General features: G+C 33.9%; 1 protein-coding gene across 4 annotated transcripts in view; it reads right to left on the bottom strand.

The window, feature by feature from the left end:
* The window catches only part of LOC138715363 (tudor domain-containing protein 5-like), a 148,401-nt gene that overhangs the window by 90,143 nt on the left and 42,372 nt on the right, over positions 1-15,886 (bottom strand). For 3 of the 4 annotated variants that reach the window (XM_069848202.1, XM_069848199.1, XM_069848200.1), the window contains exon 3: positions 11,279-11,416. In XM_069848202.1, the coding sequence (XP_069704303.1) occupies positions 11,279-11,416 (138 nt within the window). Of the gene's footprint in view, positions 1-8,984; positions 11,417-15,886 lie in introns of those variants that run through there. The other variant, XM_069848201.1, reaches the window with a different exon arrangement.

The raw sequence follows: 15,886 nt of genomic DNA, 5'->3' as shown, positions 1-15,886 counted from the left end.
ATATCTTGCTGAAATGATCGCGAGACTACAAAATTTTGTAGGCCTCTTGTTTTATCAGTAAGTAATACCTTCTTTCCTTGGGAACTGTAATTTTTGCGCTCTCTCGAGCCAATATTGAAGAGAATGATGGATAGAAGTATCTACACCAGCCCCACTTGATTAATAACTATAAAAATATTTGATTTTTAATAACAATATTATTATCTTACGTATGTTTTGTAGTTTTATATATATAATAGCTGCCACTCAGTAAATTACAGAAATGAAGATCTAATTTAACACATTCTCTATATCGTACTTATATATTCCCAAAATGTTTCACTTTTATATCATCAGTATAGCATTAGTATGTATAATTAATGAAAAATAGTCACATCATGGCATTAACTGTAATGCAATTTCATTTCTAATGGTAATAATGTCATCAAACCATCTCAAGTTTTGTAGATTTCAATATCCAATACACAGCTATACTCAGAAAATTACACACCACAGAATCAGACATGTAAATTACTTTTATCAAGTCTTGAAGTTTTTAATAACCAATTGAATTTGAACTCTAAACATGTCAGCAATCCTGCAGGTCATGGCGTTCGTGTAATAGCTATTGTTTATTGTAGTATGTGTTTTGTTTTATTCTGAAATCACGGCCGTGCTGAAATGCAATTAGTTCTCAAAACTGAAGAAAGATGGATTTTGGAAAACAGGAAAATAATGTAGGAAAATTGATATTTCACTGAAAACTACTATTTTTCTGAAAAACTTTGGGTTCCAAGCTTCAAAATGATGGGTCATTTATTAAAATCCATTCAGCCGTTTTCCCGCAATTTCCATTACCAGTTCAAATTATATATATAGATACCACTACTACTACTACTACTACTACTACTACTACTACTACTACTACTACTACTACTACCACTACCACTACCACTACCACTTCTGCTTACAGTAATAAACCTTCTATCGTTATATTTATTTACTACAATATTGTCAAAGACTCACTATTAAAGGAATTGAGAATTTGTATGATTTCTTAAATAATCCGTCAAGTAACACAGAATTTTATCACCCATTTCACCAAACAGAACATAAGAACTTGAATCATGGCAACACATCCCATCTTACCATAATGTTACTTATCTGCACTAGCGTCTTCAATTTTTAACTGAACTAGTGCTTAGTTACCATGCTTGCCACAAGAGCTCAAACCTGAATGAAAACTGCACAAATCCTTACCATAACTTCATTTGGAAGAGTTTGTAAGTCTATAGCACACAAAATAATCTTACCCCTAAATGAGATGGTTTCAGTAAAAATTTACCAACTGTTTCACACACAAATCAAAATTAGATTCTGCTTTTCATCAGTCTTTACTTAACCTATCTTTGGGGTAAAGAATACTGCACTTACAGTTCAGAAATGAAATTCAGTAATGGAAATAAAAAAAAGTCATAAATGACGCAAAAGTCTAAGACATCGAGAATCAACCACTTAATCATCTTAGCACCATCTATTTCTAAAAATATTGAAATTATATCAATAAAAAGTGAACATGAACTATGTTTCCTCATAATTAAATATTTTTGTGCACTTTTTTCAACAGTCGGTCAGTTTGCTAACAGCAGTATTGAAAAAGTCTGTATCCAAATCTACTAACCAACACTACATCCTCTAATGCAGTGTTTCTCAAACTATGGTCCGCGGACCACCTGTGGTCCTCGAAGTCTGCTCTTGTGGTCCTTAAAAAAAACGTTAGAAAAAATAAAATTCAAACGAATTGCGTATCACGCTATAGCTGAAAATCTCAGAGTTTAGAAATGACACATGGCAATCGCCTTTCACTTTTTCCTCGCAGTACTGACATTTTATGAATTTTATTACCCCACTCTACTCTCAGTAACAAAAGAGAGATTTAAAGCACTATGAACATAGTGTTTCTCGCCATCTTTTCCCTGCACATCTAAGTGCCATGCTTGTTACCCAGCCAGGGACCATCCGAATTCATAACAGAGGATCAAAGTACCAAACCTTTTCATGTAGTTATAACTTTCTTAATAGTTTTGCCAATACCCAGTCTGCACATTGAAATGGTCACGGACTGTGCGTCACACACCAATAATACAACTCATGTCACAATATAACATTTATTTTCCAAGTAAATATGACGAATTTTTATGGGTTCGTGATCCATTTCATTGCGATATTAAAATAACAAACTTTCATTTAGTGAAACAGAGAACAGTTAACTTAATTGAAGTCTCGAGTGACACCGGACTTAAAATGAAATTCCAAGCGGAAGGTATGGTTAATTTCTAGACCTCATTATAAGTGAAAAGAGAATATAGTGAACTGTACAATGGTGCTTTAGAGATTATAATTCAGTTCGCTTCTACGTATCTGTGTGAGAAAGGGTTTTCATCACTAACTCTAATAAAAACAAAGTACCGAAATCGACTCGATGTATGTGACAATCTCCGACTTAAGCTTACCAGCATACATTCAAATACAGAACTGTACAAGAATCAGCAGGCTCATCCATCTCATTAATCTAAGTTAAAGATTATCCAAACTCTAATAGCCTTCAATTATTAAAAAAACGAAAATGAATTTTCTTCTATTAACATTAACTTAATTAGTTAACACTAATATAAAATCAATTGAATTAAATCAATTTTAATTAATTATATTTCAAAACATAAGTATACTGGTATTAAAATATGCTACAAAAATGATAAATTTGCTTTTGAAGGGAACTAGAGCAAGGTGGTCAGCGGAACTGTTCTGACTTAAAAAAAGTTTGAGAAACGCTGCTCTAATGAACTTAACAGTGCATAATATTACTGTGAGGCACTGAATAAATGAAAGCCAACATCTGATGCAAACATGCAGGGCTCCTAACAAAAAGCATGACACTATTCCACAGACTGTGCGATCCATTCATAAGTGACTGCATTGTAATAATTGGAAGATTCTGCCACAACCTTAAGTCAAACTTGGCACTTTCAACTAATCATTTGTGAGTTCCACTCATAATAAAATGTCACATTAATTGACACATATATGCACATTACTTCCTCAAATCACGAAAGAAAATTAATACATTAAAAATGTCAATAGTCCAGTATTACCGTACTTGAAGTTCACAGTTTTATATAAAAAAAAAAAACAACGAAAATTTTAAGGTATGAATTTTACAGATACAAATATCCTCTAACATAAAGTTGAAATATACAGTATAAATCAATATATCGTGATCTTTTAACTTATACATAACGTCAAATTCTATACAATTTTCCAGTTACTGAAATATAATAGATACTTTTAATACATAATAGAAATAAAATTATACATGTATCATGATGTTCTATTAGGAATAACCATAATCACAATAGTCATATCTAATATAACTTAAGTGATCTGTTTAGTGTCGAATGTTAGAATTAAAATAAATATAATTAACGAATTATAATTACACTCGTCGGCAAAAAAAGTGGATCACCTAATATTTTAAAGAATTATAATAATTTTATAGCTTCTACTTTATTTTTCTACATTCTGACAAAGGCATATTATAAAATGAAGTAAACATATACCCTGTGCACTTCATTCCCATCATGAAAATGCTTTTTGTTTGCAATTTATTTTGAAGTTCTAAAGTATTGTAATTTATGCAAAATTTCAAGTAATGCATTTCATGAAGTTATTGAGGCAATGACTTGCATTAGCACTTGAGTATGCCACTGAAACTGCCACTGTGCGCGTATCTTGCCCTAATATTGTGAGTTATCATTCCTAGTGTCTTCTGATTAAGGTTCTGGCTGATATGTACATCTGTTATCAGCCAGTACATCTCATTTGACAATATGTATCAGAGGAAGAACAATAATATTGTTTGTATGCATCTGAAATCTGACTAATGTAATTTGTAGCTAGTCAGAGATGTATGCAATGGAAGGGGAAAGGAACTCCTGGCCTAGTTACCTCATAAGTGGTGCCTTCTTGATATCACATGTGAGGTCCAAACCTGTCTTCGGACAGTTGACTAAACAACCACCTCTAGTGGCGATGATGTTTTCCATCATGCCATGCTGACCACCAGGTCTTGCAATGTTTCCTGATGGATGAGATTCCACTTCTACAATGCTACCTGCATTTCGTTCAGGACATCGAAGTTGCAATGTCGGACACTTTGGATGAGCATATCTCACAGGTTTTCAACAGAATTTAAATCTGGGCTGCGTGCTGGTCAGTCCTGATGTTGCGAAGGTAGTCAGTCATGCAGCGAGCAGCATGGGGTTGGGCAGTGTCGTGCATAAGGATGAAATTTTCACTGAGGAAGGGTATTACATTGTCTGCATGTATCAGTGTGCATTCAGAGTGTCATCATCGACGAAAACAAGCTCTGTTTGGGCTCCAAAACTGATATCTCCCCATATCATGACACACCCATCTCCAAACAGCATTCGTCTGGAGAAGTTGCAAGCTGAATATCGCTCCCCATACTTTCTCCATACTCTATCTCTGTCATCTGGTGAGGGGAAGCAAAACAGCGACTCATTCGTGAACAGCACTGTTGACACTAGTCCACAGTCCAATTCTGGTGTTGATGCCCAAACTATAATCTTGCTGCCTGGTGCTGGGGGTGAGCTATGGAGAAACTGCAGGTCTTCTTGAGGTCGAACTGGCTTCCCAGAGTCTTGGTCTAACATTCCTCTTCCTCACTGTTTCGAGACGATTTCTGGCTTGGACTGTGGTCGTGTGGAAATATCGTAAGATATGAAGAACCTGAAACCTGTTATCTCTGGTGAATGTGGACCTATCATGGCATGATTCCAATGTCTGTAGTAGGTACCCAGCTCACAGAATCGCCATAGAGCATGTTGGATGCTTCCAAAAGACACAGTGATGGCATTAGTCACAAAACAAATGATTCATACACCCTCAACTAATGCAAGAGCTTTTGCCATGTCTTCTTGAATAAGAGAATAAGACAGAATATGACAGAAAATGTGCTACACATTGATAAATAATTCATCAATAGCAGCCACTGCACAATTGTAAAACTTGAAAGGTTTCATTATTGGTCTGTCTTGTAAAACCATAATGCACATAGTCTGATGCGTAAGGGTAGCAAGGCATTTTATGACATCTTAACATCGTATTCAACTCCAAAAATGTTGAATACTTCTTTCTCTAGCCATAAAACTTATTAAATTTAATAATATTCTGTCTAAATTGGTGGTTTATTGACAATGATTCAGTTTTTATGATATGACCCACTTTTTTGCCAGTCAGTGTATTTTCCTTGATTCTTCATTTCAGACTACATTCTTTTAAAGCACTTATTTATCGCTAATGATCCATAAAGTTACTTCAATAAATGACTTATAAATTTCACTCTGTTCATATTAAACTATAAAGGTATTTTACCTTAATTGAATAGTTTCGAAGTGATGTTCATCATCTTCTGAATTCTAATGGATGTCCCCACATTATCTTCCGGTTTCTTAGTGGGATATGTTTATGATTGATAATAGTGTGTCGAAAAGGGTGTGTTCTGAAATTCAGTTGAGTATTGAGGACGTGTTGTGTGTGTTTTTGTATATCTATAAATTTCATTTTGTTCTAGTGCAACGGTCATCAGCACACTGCACTTTCGGGCTAGTGTCTCTTACAGCACCAGCGTGCAACTGTGGCTGCTGGCGGTATGCTGTCTCCCTATCCCTTCTGCACTATGGAGCATAATTCCTTGCACCGCATACACTTTACCCATTTCAGTGAGTGTGACGACCACTGTTCTAGTGTGTTGAGTTCCTGGCTTTTCTTGGTTCAATGTGTAGGATTTGTATGTCTGTTTCTACACTGCCATAGTTGTGATGGAGTTTGTGATGTGTTCTGTGTAGGTTGAATTATTTTTGTGTGATTTAGTATGGTTGTGATGTGTTGTAGACATACAAAAACACATACAACACCCTCAATACTCAATTGAATTTCAGAACAAACATCTTTTTCAACACAACATTACTAATCATAAACATACCACACAAGAGACCGGAAGATAGTGTGGAACCCTACTAGAATTCAGAAGATGATGAACACCACGTCGAAAGTAGTTAGTTAAGGTAAAGTATCAGCATTGAAACAGTCACTATATAAAATTTACTTTGTCATACGTTAAAAGAGTTAAAATTGTTAAAAAAGTGTTTACCTTCGACAGACGGCCTGTTTCGACGCTATGTGTCATCTTCTTCAGTGTCTCTTGAACCACTGGTGATTTTGACTCTGCAATGTGCAGTTGTCGATGGTGGGGGTGGGGGTGTGTTGCTCCTATGGTGGGGGTTGGCTGTTTGTATGTTATGATGTATTATGACGTCAAATAATGTGTGCGTATTGAACTGTAGTTGTGTGTTAAGTATATATTGTGGGTGTGCTATTGTATTTTTATATATTTCGTACTGTTCTAGGATGTTTAACTGTGAACTTTTTGGTGTGATGTGTAAAATTTCCATATCTGTTTCTATATTATTGTAGTCATGATTATTGTTGATAATGTGATCTGCATAATTTGATGTGATGTAAGGTTTGGTTATAGCTTTAATATGTTCATTATATCTTGTGTGAAAGGATCTTCCTGTCTGTCCTATGTAAAAATGTGGGCAACTATTGCATTTTAATTTGTAAACTCCAGTTGAATTATATTTATTTGAATGTTTAGTGTGGTTATTTAAGTATTTCTGTGTTGTATTATTTGTTTTGTATGCAATTTTGTACTTTAGTTTTCTGAATGAAGTTGCAATTTTGTGGGTATTGGTATTGTGATATGTTAATGTTACATATTTATTCTCGCGTGTTGTTTGTGTTGGTTTGTTAACTACAAAAATGCACCAGCATACAAATTAGCGAAATATATAGACAACATTATAAGAAATAGTATACAATTTGAAAACACAACAACAATAATCAACACCATAGACCTAGTTAACAAAATAAAACACAAACACATTCCACACAATACAACATTAGCATCATTTGACATCGTAAATCTATATACAAACATACCAGTAACAGAAACACTAGAAATACTTCGGAAAATGCTTATCAAAAATAACATACCACAGACTCACATTAACGAAATTATTACTAAACAAAATTATTTCACACATAACAATAAATATTATACACAAACTGAAGGATTACCAATGGGTTCACCTATATCAAGTATATTAGCTGAAATCTTTATTTACAACATAGAACAAACACACATACTAAACACCGACAACAACAAACACGCAGAGAAAATAATGTACTGGCATCCATAAGTAGATGACATAATAGTCCTATATAATGGAAACAAAAGACAAATAGAAAACCTACATCAACAAATCAACAAAATACACCCCAAATTAAAGTATACAGTAGAAATGGAACATAAGCAAGCTATAAACTTCTTAGACATCGCCATAACCAAAACAAATAACAGACACGAATTCAAAATATACAGGAAACCCATCACAACCACAACACATATACACAATTCATCAAATCATCCCAAACAATAAAAACATGCAGCTTTCCGTACAATGACACACAGATTAATTAATATACCAATGGACAATGACAACTACACTGAAGAATTAAACACAATAAAATATATAGCACAAGACAATGGATACAACCCTAACATAATAGACACACTAATAAAAAAGGCAAAACAAAAACAGAACAAACCAACACAAACAGCATGCGAGAATAAATACGTAACATTAACATATCACAATACCAATACCCACAAAATTGCAACTTCATTCAGAAAACTAAAGTACAAAATTGCATACAAAACAAATAATACAACACAGAAATACTTAAATAACCACACTAAACATTCAAATAAATATAATTCAACTGGAGTTTACAAATTAAAATGCAATAGTTGCCCACATTTTTACATAGGACAGACAGGAAGATCCTTTCACACAAGATATAATGAACATATTAAAGCTATAACCAAACCTTACATCATATCAAATTATGCAGATCACATTATCAACAATAATCATGACTACAATAATATAGAAACAGATATGGAAATTTTACACATCACACCAAAAAGTTCACAATTAAACATCCTAGAACAGTACGAAATATATAAAAATACAATAGCACACCCACAATATATACTTAACACACAACTACAATTCGATACGCACACATTATTTGACGTCATAATACATCAAAACATACAAACAGCCAACCCCCACCATAGGAGCAACACACCCCCACCCCCACCATCGACAACTGCACATCGCAGAGTCAAAATCACCAGTGGTTCAAGAGACACTGAAGACGACGACACATAGCGTCGAAACGGGCCGTCTGTCAAAGGTATATACCTTTTTTAACAATTTTAACACTTTTCGTCGAAACGGGCCGTCTGTCGAAGGTATATACCTTTTTTAACAATTTTAACACTTTTAACGTATGACAAAGTAAATTTTATGTTTTTAACAAAGTGTTAACGAGAACTTTAATCAATGAGTTACTATATCGAATCTAGTATTTTAAGAAAGCCGTAGATCTGTATTAACTCATTGTCAGCCATTCAAACTATCAAACAGCAGTCAGCCAGCTCTTTAAAACTATGTGAAATTCATCAGTCATTAAAACTATTACCACAACTACAAAAACAAATTGCTTTGCAGTGGACACTTCCACATTGTAGATTGGAAGGAAATGAGAGGACAGATATCCTAGAAAAAAAAAAAGACCCAAGAATAAAGCATACAACTAGTCGTAAAATTTCCTTCTATTCAGCTAAGAGATTGATTAAAAACAGCAAAAAAAATCATTTACAAGAATCCCTATAACTTGCCAGTGCAGGTAAATCATAGCAGAATATAGTCAATGACAGTGTCATAATTCCTGAATTTCCACACAGTGAAGCAGTAGCCCTCTCCTGTTGCATATAGGACATGATTGTTTGGCAGCCCATCTGCATAAAGTATTCATATTTATATCTCCACATTGCATACTATAAAGCAGGCGTCTCAAGGCCAACACATAAAAGTTGTTACAGAGAGCAAATGTAGATAGCGTAGTAAGTTTATACTATATCTAATAAAATAAAATTCAATTAAAGAATAATAATTAAATTACAATTAAACTTGTTGGTTAAGGTACGTATTCTTACGATACGTCAATATTAATATATTAATTACAGTAATAGTTAAATAATATGTTTCGTAATGTTTTCAATAATTAACAATAACCAAAACATCTTAGAAATTCACAATTATTTTAAATTAGAACTATCCAAATCTTAAATCTGGTCTCAAATTATTTTCTCAAGTCCTTCTGTACTTCATTATATTTGCTACACTGGTCTTGATTCAAAATAGGTAACAATTTTAGATTAATAAAGCGGTAACAGTTTACCCACTGAAACTTGGGACTCCCGCAATTTCACTTTGTCTAATAAAGCTTTTAATTCTTCATACATTTGCGGTAATAAAGACATTCTTTCCTCGGAGATGGAGACAACATCGTAGTGGTAGATGTCTATTCAAACGTCGCAGTCAATGATGTCATCCGGAGATACATGAACTGCTCCCGCATCTTGTTCCATTCTTACATTAAAAAAGAGAGAGAGAGAGAGGAGGAGGAAGTGCTCCGAGGAGGCCCTATTGAGACGTCAGCTATAAAGCAACACGACAAGGTCCACCTTTCTTTCTACCCTAATATAAGAAAGATAGAAGGATCAACAATTTGAAAATGACAAAATATTACTAGGATGCTCAACAACAAATGGAGATCATCCAACTGCCGAAGATATAAAATATATTACTACTGCTACTATGTGAAATATGATCTCAGTTTAATATTAACATAATCAAGTTTAAAAGTTGTTTATTTAAATAACTTAACAGATCATTAGGTATAATTATTTCAATAAATGTGTTACGAAGTTGTTCAACTTGCGAATACACTGTTAATGCTTCACCAGAAGTAGAACACTACAATACAATATTCAATAAGAATGCCAAAATTTAAATTTCAGAACTTAACAAATAATTCATTTTATTAGTATGAAGCAAAGCTACTGCTAATATGTAAAAATATGCAATTTAATGGAAATTTTCTATGAATAATATGTAGAATACACCCAGCAAGTATTGTCTATGTTAGTATCTAAGGCAATCCTTTCCTTTAAGAAAATATTCCAACTTTCTGCACAGCATTTTATTAATAATTGAATGGCTAAACAGAAAGATGTTGCAAGAGACAATTTATTTCCTACTGCAATATTTTAATATAAACATGTTGCATGTACTCTTTATTATACTGTGTGAACTCTGTTGATTGAAAATTGAAATGCAACCTTAAATATAGGCTGTAAAATCTAGGAGGTTGTAAGAAAACGTTACAATGCTAAGCATAAATATTTCTTTTTCTGTTACTGTAAAATTTTAATTTGGTGCTTCCGACATTTTTCCATTTAGCTATTCAATTATAAATGCAAACTCTGCAATGATAATGAGGAAGAACGTTTAGTGGACATAATACTATAAGTACAGACCAGATATGAAAGGAAGTGAGTTCTTATTTTTAAGGACTGTTGTACCAATTCTATTTGTATGCCACTTGATATCATTATGGATTGGTACAGAGTTATTCTGATCGTCAATATTCCAATAGTCTGTGTGTTTTGAATAATACGTAGTAGTTCACTTTTACGTAATTTCCCTTCTTTCTTGGTATGAACTTGCCTAGCTCAAATTTTTTTTTCTTTAAATCGATATATTTAATAATAAGTTTTGAGCATTCATAAGAGTTATAGGAGCGAAGAATTCTGATATAGTATATGTGATGCGCTAGATAATCATACGCTGCATAAATTCTGATTTTGTAGTTTCTTCTTTCTGCTGTAGTGTGAAAGGTTCTAGAAAACTAAAGTAGACACTGGAGCTGTTTTAATAATAGATTATATAACATGATTGAAAATAAACATACAGAATGTCAATTCAACATTATATTCACAACAACTGTATAATTCTGCATGTGAAGAGCAGTCAATCATTCTGAAAATCACTATTCCAGAAAACTGAATAAAATGTAAGAGAAAGAATGTGTTAATTGTTTAGTGATGGAGTTACATAATTCTAAATTCTTTCTCTGTTAGAAAGTCAGCAACTTCAAAAAAATTAAACGGCAATAATTGTTAAAAATCATTAAAATTCTACTTATTACGAAACTTCAGAATTTGTTGCAAGAGAGTTACCCTTTGGACTGGGGGTGGTGGTGGCTGTGGCTGTCTGCTTGTCATAAACTGTGCCAGTCCTTCACGTTCTAACACATCATTGATGTGGATACCTTCTGGACCACTAGTATCTACCAGAGCTACTTCCACCTTATGAGCCTGAAAATAAACATGCACATTTACAGTTAATCTATTTACAGTGGAGAAAATCTAATGGTTTAATACTTTCTGCTTTAAGACTTCACCAAGGAAAATATATAACAAACTAAGGAAAGTCAAGTGCATCCACAATAATGCATTAACTTAAACAGGCAAAAGATATCAAGAAAGTATATAAAAGCATGGAAACAGATAAAAGGTTTTCCAGCTGTGAATAGCTCATACTTGCACCACCAATTTAGTACTGTTAATAACTTGCTGAAGCATATACAACAGTTACGATATGCAGTTTCAGTGTTTCACGACAACCTTCCTAGAGGAAGTGCAAAGAAAGCTTGCCCATTTGACTGATGCACAGAGAACGATATTCGGTCCTCGTGCCGTCATGCTTGTCACAGGGCTGCTATGAATGACGTAATACTGATTACAGGGCACATTTGAAAGCGCGGTCTTGAGCTGTTTGTATCGTGAAATGTATTGTGCAGAGCGGGTAGAAGCCAGCGTATGCGTTACATATTCTGCGTTTTATCCCTCATATCAGGATTTTTATATAGTTTAAAGTGTGTTTGTAAAATAAAAGAGTTCTGTATAACATTCTATGTACTTAACAATGCCCCCCGTTGGCTCTAAATTAGGAAGTGCTAATAAAACGTTACACAAACTAGGGAATTATTTATAACGTTTATAAATGTATGAAAAACGAAACAGGCACCGCTCATAACGTAAGGAGTATATACAGATTAAAATAAATCGACCATAGTACCACGCTAGTTATCGGAACATTTTAATAAAATCACATAGTATTAGTTATTAGTATTTTATTACAATGTCAAATATCAATTATTACACGATCACATATTTCTTATAACACCTTTGTAATTTCATTCAGTGATTTTATATGTAAAAGAATTCGTGCTTCTGTATTTTCAACAATGTTATGTTATTAGCTACTCTGCAACAAGGTTTAGGTTCCATTACATGCGCTGTGATAAATCTCACTCGAAACATCAAGCCAGCAGACGACTGAGAACTGTCGACAGTTTGCCAATCAAATCGAAGCGAGGTCGAGTGTACCCGAACATTTCCAGAAGTTCGTGCAGCTTTCCGTGGCAAGCTCTTCTTGCGTTTACTCTACCTAGGATAAAAATGTTTTCTTCTATTGTCAATATACATAGTACCTTCTTAATGGGAGGCTGTGCATCATGCGGGCCACAGGTCACAGAGTCCCACAAAGTGTCCATTTAATGTCAGCTCGAAAAAGCACCCAAATGAGTTACAATAAATTTAAAAAAAACCTTAAGGATATAAAAAATTCGCGACATACACATTGTTTGTTACTAGATAAGAGGTCCGTAATTCGTGCAAGAGAGCAGCACAATGTTATTCCTTGCCTAAAATCAATTCGAAAATACTGTAATCAATATTTTGGTTCCGGTTACCCAGTGACATCCCAACAAATCTCCATCATCATCTCATCTCATCACGGTGTAGCACAGATCAATGTCCTATGGTGCACCCTGGGCAATAATTCTGCTGGTAAATTGGTCTATACAACTGCCTTCACATGGGTGTATGATGATCAGTCAAATACCTGCCATTAGTTAAAAAAAAAAAAAAGCCAGAGACTTACTTTTCTTAAAAAGAGACTTTAACTTTGAGTGACATGACATCACTGTCTAATGAAACAGTTAACAAACTTGAGACTAATAACACTAGTGCAGAAGATAGGTAAGCTTGGCCAAGTGGAAGTATGTGTGCTTGAAGAATTGAAAGCGTAAGTTCGAAACTACGATATCCTCTTTTATACTATTCACTGTGTCCATGTAATATTTCCTATTAAAATTCAAAGTAAATATTGTACTGTATTTTGTCATCTACAGTTCCTGTATGTATTTGTTATTTAATAAAAAGTTATAAATTTTCTTATGTTCTGAATAAGATTGTAGTTTAATTGAATTGTTATGTGAAATTGAAAGGAAAAAGAAAATTGATGCACCATAAGGGCCTGAATATAATACAAGGTTTTTTACCTTAAAATAAACCGGTACTTATAAAAATTATACTCGTCTTAAAATGCAGCCTAACATTTAAAATACTGTTAAGATACCCTTAAAAAAATTCAGGGTTGTCTTGTATGTGAGATCATCTTATATTCAGGTCAATAGAGTAACTGGGATTAAATATGTACAGTAATTGTAGCCTACAAAATATAGTACAATAAATCTATTTGAAATTTCAATAAAATACACTATAAGAATGCAGTAAATAGTATTAAAAAAGAGCATCCTGGCTTCAAACTCTCGAATTTCTACTTTCAATTTTTCAAGTGCACACAATTCTTCTAAATTAAGATTATTTACTTCTGCATTAGAAATTTCAAGCCACATTCCCTAGTGGTTAGATTGAGACACATTAACACATTGATTAAAAAGGAAATGTTAATATTCAGGAAAATTACATTAGATCAAAATGTTGACAAGAGTATTTTCGGCTTTTTTGAACAAGGAACAATGCCATGCTATTAGCTTCAGCAAATTACAAACGAAGTTGTAAAATTACCATAAAGAGCGTTTAAATATGTAAATTTTATGCAGCAGCATGTGATCTATATTTACATTATTCAACCGATGTTGTTCTTCCAATTTTCAACTACTTTATTTTTATACTATCACCAAAAAAATACTTAAACACTTTTTTGTGAACTTGTTTGATTATTAACATTAGAGGAGAAAAATTCGCTCCGGCGCCAGGGATCGAACCCGGTGCTGTGGATTGAATTCGGCGTAGCTCAGTGGTCAGAGTGCTTGGTATGTAGAACCAAGGACCCGGGTTCGATCCCCGGTGCCGGAGCGAATTTTTCTCCTCTAATATTAATTGTCAATATTACAGATATTATTCTGTAGGACAAATTAATAAATCCATAATATTGTTTTATTATGCTTACAATATGAACAAACAAATTTCATGATTTTTTCCTTACTGATTGTTTTCACTTCTGAGAGTTCTTTGTAAGTTGTTGTTACTGAAAACATAGTTCATTTTCAATGTATTTCACAAATTAGACAACCTCTTCCATAATTGTTCAAATGTGCAGTGATTTTTTGGATGACATACTCAGTCAATTATGAGTGTTCACCCCTCTTGCTCTAATTACAGCCTCCATTCTGCTTGATCAAATTCATTAAAGCATTTCATGCTGTCCACTATGAGATATCCTGTCATTGTTGCAGTAGTACGACTCTAAGATAAGCCAGTTTTCAAGGACACAATTTCGATGACGGATTCTCTTTCCAACATGTACTGTATGTGCTCAGTGACATTGAAATAGGGATTATGTGCAAGACAATTCATACAGCGAATACCAACTTCATCCAAAAACAAATACACACAACTTGCTCACTCAGGATCTACAGTAGATGCTCAGAAAAGGAGCCATTTTTAATGATGGCAAGCTCTTATTTGCCTCTGAATTTGACTCATCCCACACCATAACTAAACCTGCATTGTGGGCTATCTTGTCCAACATTGTGCATGGTGAAAATCATTTGCATGTCCTCCTTCAAACTCTCGCCCTCGTATCTGGCAATCTTAAGCAGAATCTTGATTCAAGAGTGAATAATAGATCATTCCAGTGCACCAATGTCCGTCCTGCTGTTGATCTGTAAATCCAAGTCATGCAACGTGATGTCTTGTCAATTGCGAACCTGTATTAGGTCTTCAGGCCTTCAAACGCCATTCATATAATCTTCGTCTTATTGTTCATTCACTTACACTGACTTCTGACACTTGGAGACAATTTTGCAATTCAACTACTGAGTTGTATTTCGATCCTCCAAAGCCTGCAGTTGAATAACCTATCATCTGTCACTGTAGTGCTCTACTACCATCTCAACATGCCTTCTGCAATTGACCTGAAGTTCCCAATACTGTTTTAGAGTCCACTGGATGGAATCTAATGATGCACCAAGTGTATGAGCGACATATCTGAAGCTCCTTCCATCCTCAATTAATGCAACTGTTTTTGCAGCATCTTCAGGACGTAGAATTATTTCAAGGAAGCGATCACTTTAAATTGGCTGAATCTGTGACAAAATGACAAGACAGTATTAACAATAACCTACGACTTCCTTACATTCTGTGTGATGCAATTCATACAACAATTAAGGTTCTCCATCACAAATGTTTATTGTTACTGCTTTATGTGCAGTATCCATAAAAACCATGGGAAAACAAATGAAACCATTACAACAATTAAATGGATATATCTGTTTATAAAAGGACTTCCCCCCTCCATTTAAATATTGCTGGTAAACACAAAAATAATATGAAACCCACAATTCACTTATCATTATGATACGAACTGATACTTTTTTTCTTTTAGTATGGTATTTCACCTTATGCCAATGAGTGTACTTGATTTTCTTATAGTTCTGACATATGCATATTTTTCCAGAAGATTTCACAACTGTA

Source organism: Periplaneta americana, chromosome 15 (genome assembly GCF_040183065.1).
Source record: "Periplaneta americana isolate PAMFEO1 chromosome 15, P.americana_PAMFEO1_priV1, whole genome shotgun sequence".
In the NCBI taxonomy this organism is placed as follows: domain Eukaryota; kingdom Metazoa; phylum Arthropoda; class Insecta; order Blattodea; family Blattidae; genus Periplaneta; species Periplaneta americana.
This window is presented reverse-complemented; position numbering and strand designations above follow the sequence as displayed.